The sequence below is a fragment of the Otolemur garnettii genome, unplaced genomic scaffold (genome assembly GCF_000181295.1).
Source record: "Otolemur garnettii isolate 467f Iridium unplaced genomic scaffold, OtoGar3 scaffold00064, whole genome shotgun sequence".
In the NCBI taxonomy this organism is placed as follows: Eukaryota; Metazoa; Chordata; class Mammalia; order Primates; family Galagidae; genus Otolemur; species Otolemur garnettii.
Genome location: NW_003852459.1, coordinates 958,411 through 966,072, shown reverse-complemented (window position 1 = coordinate 966,072; position 7,662 = coordinate 958,411). Strand labels below are relative to the sequence as shown.

Genomic DNA, 7,662 nt, shown 5'->3' with positions numbered 1-7,662 from the left:
TTTGTTGCGGTTAAGTAATTTGAGCTTGACCCTGAAGGAATTTGTTGGACAAAGAATAAGCAGACAGTTTACTTTCCAAATGATAATATTACATAATGAAAAATCCATGAGTGGAAATACAGTGGAGTATTTTAGGGAGGTTGAAGATGGCACTGAATGCAGTCTGAGTATGAATACTGACGATGGTTGTAAATAGTGCTAATTGAGATGGAACTGGATGGTGAAAACAGGCCGAGGAGTTTGGTTTTCTTGTGGTCTGCAGTTGAGAACCATTGTCATTTCAAGAGTAGTCACAGGATGAAAGTGGTATTTGTAGAACCTGGTCTGAAATACATTAATGTTGGACAGGTAACTTCTAGCATGTCCAAGGGACATAGGGATCAGCCAGGAGACAAAACGTCCTGTGCATTTGTTCAGCAGCTGTGTATCAGGCACCTCTTCTGTGTCCAGTAGTTTGCTAGGTGTTTGCCTTCGGGAGACTGATGAGAAATAATCACTGACAGGTCTCATATTGAAGAAAAACTCTGGAAAACAATAATTATGAACACGTTCATAATGGACTACAGAGTTTGGAGAAGTCAGAAAAGCTTTGCAAGGAAAGTCATGACAGTTACGTACAGTTGAAGAAAAAGCGTGTATTTCCTAGGGGGAAGATGAAGGGAAATGAATGAAAAAGCACGTGTGAAACGTATCCAGGTATGTCCCTTGGAATGATGGCAGCACTAACAGCAACAGAGATGGTGTGAGTAGAGTAGAAGAAACATGAGAAAGGAATGTGGAAGGAAGAAGTGTCCAAGAGAGGAATTCTGGTCAGTTGTTTTGAAAACTCTGTATGCCCCTGGCTTTACTGTGAGCAAGACCAGAGAGCCCGGAGAGAACAAGTTCCACAGAATGTTCCAAGTGGAGGCTAATGTGACAAAGGACTGGTAATGCAGCAGGTGTGCTCTATGTTCTGAAGAAATTTAGCAGTAAATATTTTTTTAAGTAGGAAAAACAAAGGATATTGCTTTCAGGAAAGTTTAACCAGCAAAAGTGACTGTATTATTGTGTGTATGTTAAGAAAGTTGAGTAAGATTGTAAGTAAGTAGACAAAAGGTGTAAGTGGGAAATGCGACCAAAAGGTGATTCATAATCAGACAAAACCCCCAGAGTAGGGTATGATACGGCGTAAGGTGGAGAGGTTAGGTTTTGGGGAAGGAGGTGTGAGGCTGTTTCTGCTGAGATGTGCTCATGTTGCCACACATGCAGGTATTTTGCCATTTTAGCAGAAGAAAAATCTCTACCTCTTCACAAAATGCGTGGTCTGAATTTTCTTTAATCAGAAAAACTCAGATCTTTTCTTAGCCCTTTTTACTAAACATGGTAAAATATTTACTCTATATTTTAAAAAATAAACATACAAAAGGATACAGATGAATCACATTATCCTTGCATTATCCTAGCAGGCTTGTTTGTAAAATGAGATTTAGTTTAAGAAATGAAAGCTATTTCAACTAATTGGGTAAGACCTATAAATAATTTAAAAGTATAAACACTATTTTTATATGTTTATATCACTTAAATCCATACCCCTAATGATAGAGGTTTTCTTTTTACAGTGTTATAATTTAAATTTTACTGTCTTGCTTGGGTCATTCAAAATTGGATTGGGGGGCCTGGAAATGTTTGCTGAATGTGTGTTCCTGAAAGCTGAGGCCATAGTCTCAGCAGAACTGCCATACTTGTTAAAAATGTAACATGTCTTTATACTATTTTCGAATACTTACATCACCCAACTACTATCCTATATCATCCCAGTTGCTATCTCGTGCCCCCCCTAACTACTATGATTCAGCTGCTAAAGAGTTAACCTCAGATAAATCCAAGAACATGCACACACATGTTCCTTATTACGTACAGTTTTTGACTGTGGCTGTGAAATGTTCTGAATGCCTAAAAGTCTTCACCAGATGAATCCTTTAATTTAATGGAACTTTGACATTCTCAGGAATTCATGCAGCCTCCATTATCACATGCTTCTTTTCACACAAGTAGATGGGTAGAAGAAGTAATTAGCTTGGTTCTTTGATCCATTTACAGGATGGACTAAAGGTACTTTTATGGGATATACACACTTGCACTGCACAAGTGATCATTAGGAACACAGGATGGCTTATTCCCCAAATCAAGAGTATACTAAATAATCACATTTCCTGACTCTTTAGAGAATTCCAGTTGAGGCAGGCATTGCTATTTCTCAAACTAGCCCGTCTCTATCTTCACTTTCCAGAAGGAATAACAACAAAACTCTGGTTTCAGCAGAGTTTATCAACTCAAATATCCTAGCATTGGTCAAGGGGGTTAAAAAACTGGATTCCCTCAACTATGAGATTCATTCCCAAAGCCTGGGACAACCTATACAAATAATCTCTGCTATTTACTTTAGTGTATCTTGCAAATACTATTGTCTTAATGTGTTTTGATATGAAAATTTGGAAAGGATTAGTTAAGTACAATTCAGTTAGCCAGATCCAGCTGTCTTAAGGGTTTCCTAGTACAGGGTATCCCAAGAGTCACCATACACAGGGAAAATGGAAAATTCGTTACAAAGTTTTACATAATACCAGGGGTACCAAAAAATGCATACACATTTTAGGTGATGTTATCGGTGCATTACTTTTTCGTAATCAGAAATGTCTGGACATTGATGGACACTGATGGTAACCTCTGGGTATCTCTTGTGATTGCAGAAGTCAAATGTGACTTGCATTCATTTTTTTGTTATTGGTATATATTGAGTATTACAATTTTAATATGGCTTTTTTCCTTTCTTAAAATGTATATATATTTTTGACACTTTATTTACAAAATATTCTCTTGATGATAACCACCTCTTTGTAAAATTTTATAATAAATATTTGATGAATAAAAGTACATTCAGCTACAATTTCCCATTTTCCCTAAGTACAGTGACTTTGGGGACATCATGTAAGTAATGACGAGCAAGGCAAATGTATATCAAAGATGGGAAGGTTATAGTGACTAGTCTCTAAGACAAGTAACTCTAGTTTTTCCAAATGAATTTCTCTCTTGTCCCCCCCCCATGTTATGACTAGAAATAATCCAATAGTTCTTGCATATATTATCTTTGAGAAATTTAAAATATTTTTTCTATTTTGTCAAAATTTATAAGTAGCCGAGCCTTTCTTCTGGCTCCTACATGTGCATTTCACCCCTGGTATCATGCTTTGCTGTTACTTGATAATAATGACAATGAAAAATTTTACTTTTATTTGAGCCAACACATGTATCAATTGATAAGAACTCTTGCTGCTTACAATAACTGCTGAGTCATTTTTCATTTCTAACTATCAAACTTCTAAAATCTACCAGGTTTATGAAGTGTTCTTTCTGTGGGTTATTTTTGGAATTTTTACACAGCGATCTAAGTATAACTGGCCGAAAGACCACTTTGACATTATTCAAGGATTCACCTTTTCAATTTTCAGGAATCAGTGAATTAATTTTAAAATAAACTACTTTGTGACTGTCGGTCATAGAAGTTTATGGATTTTTCAAAATTAATTTTTATTTCCCCAATTTTATTTTTAAATCAATTTATGTTCATCTTATAAACATAAGATAAAGTAGCTGGAAACTCTTTGTGAAAAGTGTTTTGCTAGTTTTTATTCTCGTAATTTAGATTCAAACTTGTGTATTTGTAGTTTAATCATATATTTGCATATATGCACACATATAAACATATGGAGAAATAAATGTATCTTATTAAAAATATTGGTACTTAAGTCATAGAAGCATGCTATAGTAAAAGTTGCACATTAGGGGTGACAGGTGTTTAACAAAATTAATAGCCTTGTATAGCCGTAATTATTTAAATGTATGTGAAAATTACAGAGAAACGTGTTAGAGACAACATTTCAGCTAGCGAATCTACATCAGAAAATTTTGTTCATATCCCTCAAAACATAGACGTTTGAGAGAATGCCATTTTATCAACAAACAGTATTCGTATATGATAAGGTACTTCAAAAATATATTTTACTTTTGGCAATTCTATCCTTCTTTTTCTATGTAATATATCCTGCTGTTGCTTTCTGATTCTATACAATTACAATTTCTTATAATTTTGCATACTCGAATATGTCAAATTGGCCTTTTCATTATTATTACATCATTATTATTCATTACTATTTTTCTTCAACTAAATAGTAAGAGTAAAACATGAAATTTTTACTTGTTTTTTTTTTCATGTTTTAAAAGTAAAACTTGAAATTTTTTACTTGTTTTTTTTCTTCAATCATTTTTGATTGAAGTGAGTATTTGTGTTTTGGAGAAAGGACTTGCAAAGAAAAGAAATTTATGAGATGTAAGTATATAGGAAGGAAACGTGACTTCTTAGAACTTACTTTGTTTAACTACAATAATAGCAAACACTTTAGTGCTCACAGGCAGCATGCCAGAGCTTTAATAGGATCCTCATCACAACTCTGTGAAGTAGTACAGAGATGGAATTTGACTTGCCCAAGCCACTCAGCTTATAAAGTGGTGGTTTGGCATGTGGGCTGGCATTTGGACTCAGCATTCAGTCAGGTCTGTTAATGACTGTGATGCTGCCTGTATTCACATGACTGACACGTGGTGAATTCCCACTCTGAGCCTGCATCTCACTATCAGTGCTTTGTAGTCAATCTCAGTTGATAATCCCATTTTGTGGTTAAAAAAAATAATGATTATTTAATTAATGGTCCCTTGAAATTCACAAAACTGTGATTAAAACCTAAGTGTGTCTAACTATGGACTCAGAGATGTTGCAAAACCAGTGTCCACTTAAGGCATGATTGTAGTCCTATTGGTATTATTGCATTTGGATTTGGGAAGAGATAGATCCAGAGACTAAGAATCCTATGGGGAACTTGGAAAGTGACTATTGAAGTCAGATTTGGGAATTAGTGACCTGAAATTTAGGTAGAACAACATACAAATTGGATGTGTGAAGATTTGGAAATGGTGAATCTCAAGAAAAGACTATGTTCTGACCTAGGCATATCCTTAAAAACAAAAAAGTGATAATTAACGGCAAAATAGTTACTCCTAGCAGGGAAAGTCAATGAGAATGCCAAACTCATCACCACCTCCTTCCTCTTTGGTAAATTCTATTGCATTATAGTTGCTCAATGTAAGTTTTTTTAAAACTATGTAATTCATATATGTATGTATATATACATATTGATAACTGTTCTTCATATTCTTAAGGAATAGAATAAAAATAATTTGCAAATTGATACTTCATTCAAATTCCACTAAAATCTTTTTATTCATGTTACCTGACATCATTCTAATAAAAGAAACCTGCCAAGTACCATTTTCCAAACTTTACAGTTAAGGATATTGAGACTCAAAGGGTTGAAGTATCTTGGCCAACTTATGCATGGATAAGAAAAAAATGACTCAAATCAACTCTCAGACTTTAAATCCATGCTATTTCAGTGATTGAAATGAGTATTTGTGTTTTAATTCATTGTTTGAAAGAATACACAATATTTCATTTCCTATGCAGCTTTTAAAAATTGCAGTTTTATTTATATAGGGTAATTCTGATGTTTCTGAGAATCAGAGGTGCCCTCTGGTAGTATTTTATATAGTTTTGTTTTGCAAGTGAATGGTGGTAATTTCATTTACTGGACAGTTTTACTATTTAAAAAGCAAAGCTAACACTCATCATTCTTTTCCTTTTTACCTTTTTTTCAGGTCCTGAGGAGGTAGAAATCAAGTGCCCCTTCAATCATATTGCTTGCCTTGGTACCAAAAGATGTGTTCATCTATCTCAATTGTGCAATGGTGTCTTGGACTGCTCAGATGGGTCTGATGAAGGAGTACATTGCCAGGGTAAGTCCATTTGTGGAACAATGCAACCAAAATATTAAATTTCGCATAGTAATGAAAATTCAAAGAGAACCTATGACCTGTCACTGTATCAGTCATAGAGGAAGCATAAATTTTATTGCCAGACACTTACTATGCATTTCATAGCTGACACTATTGTGTTGTATTGAAAATGCTGTGAAGCACATCTACATACACATTCAAACTTTGAAGTTGATTCTTAAACAATTATTTATTTCATATAAAAGAAGACTTGTGAGCAAAGGACAAATGAGAGGTCTTTGTCACAGTAGATGGGTATCACATAGTCCTGAAAGTTTCTCTGAACCTTTGCTAAAACAAAGAGCGTTTGGAGGAACGCTTCTGCAACCAAACACGTTAGGTGGCTATATTCATGGAACATATGTTCCTTGTTATTATTTCTATAATGTTATACTATTCACTTTCTTCAGATTTTTTCAAAATCCAGCATTTAAAGTCTACAGTGGTAAAAGATTAACCTATATGTGAATGATATGAGGAAGAAATAATTAGGATCTAAAAATTAATAAAAAGTTAATTGGAATTGGCACATTGTAATAGAACTGAGGATGGGGTAGAAGGAATGAAATGTGAGACAAATAAGTATAAAAACAGTAAAATATAGAGGACCAAGGTAAGGACCCAGATCTGGAACAGAATCAAGTCATCAATCATGTGAACCAGGCTACAACACAGAGCTAGGAAAGAAACCAGTGAACTGGAAGTTTCTAACTCAGATTCTCATATACTGAGTGTTGCACAAAGGACATTGAAGCTAAGATCTCAATAAGAACCCACCCTTCATTCTGTCTCAGTAGGACAATATAGAGTAAAGGCAACTGGAGAAACTGGAGATAACATATCTGGTCTTTATCCTATACAGATTCATACAAACTAATTTGCTGTCATGGGGGATAAGGTCTCAGGTCATTTAAAGTTTCAGTTTTTTCAGAAGTTCCAAATGTATATGTGTTTAAAGTATGCAAATCCAGACAGTATTATTTCGAAATCTAGGATAGTAAACAATGTATAGGCCAACAAAACCTGTCAAGAGGCCTGATGGTTTCCCAGTAAACTTGATTTAAAACCAAAGAAGGAAAAATATATTAGAAAAAAGAGTAAATCTCAGAAAGATAATTTGCAGAGATATCAGGCTGTTGAGAGAACATGGGCTGCTGAAACCAACTTGCTACTAGATCTTTTCCTTCTTTCTAAAAGTAGGTCCAATTACTCTGGCTCTGAGGTAAAATTCTGACTGAGAAACTAAAGGTTGTCAGCAGAGCTTTCCCTTTTGGCCTGAGTATCCATTCCTAGCCTTGACTTCTGAATGGGTTCAAAAAAGGGCCAGCACATTCTGAGTTTCAGTTATGAAGTCATGCGTAATAATAATGAGTGAGATATTTTATTGTTATTTAGAGGCTTTGAGACATGTGTTCCTTTATATAATTATATAGTGAAAGAATGATATTAAGAGAAAGAGAAGTACTGAATTACAAAGTGATAAGCATTTCTTTTCATGTATTAATTGTATTTTCTGGAGCCTAATTCTATTCAACTCAGTTACAATTCAGGCTTTTGTGAAAGTTTCATATGGATTTGTGTGACTAAGCTTTTAGAAGAGCAAAATCATCTTTCCAAATACTTCAGTGGTGATTACACAAATTTCAGTATCTTAACCATATTTCAGTGTTGAAGATCATATTACAGTATGTCTGAGTTTTCTAATAAAATGTACAGTTTATGATCTCATAGATGAGT

At 34.4% G+C, this 7,662-nt stretch overlaps 1 protein-coding gene across 1 annotated transcript in view; it reads left to right on the top strand.

Annotated features, from left to right (window-relative positions):
* The window catches only part of LOC100949794 (low-density lipoprotein receptor-related protein 1B-like), a gene marked incomplete at its 3' end in the record, with an annotated part of 1,553,965 nt that overhangs the window by 638,102 nt on the left and 908,201 nt on the right, over positions 1-7,662 (top strand). The window contains exon 3 of the mRNA XM_003793025.1: positions 5,749-5,886. Within this exon, the coding sequence (XP_003793073.1) occupies positions 5,749-5,886 (138 nt within the window). The remainder of the gene's footprint in view (positions 1-5,748; positions 5,887-7,662) is intronic.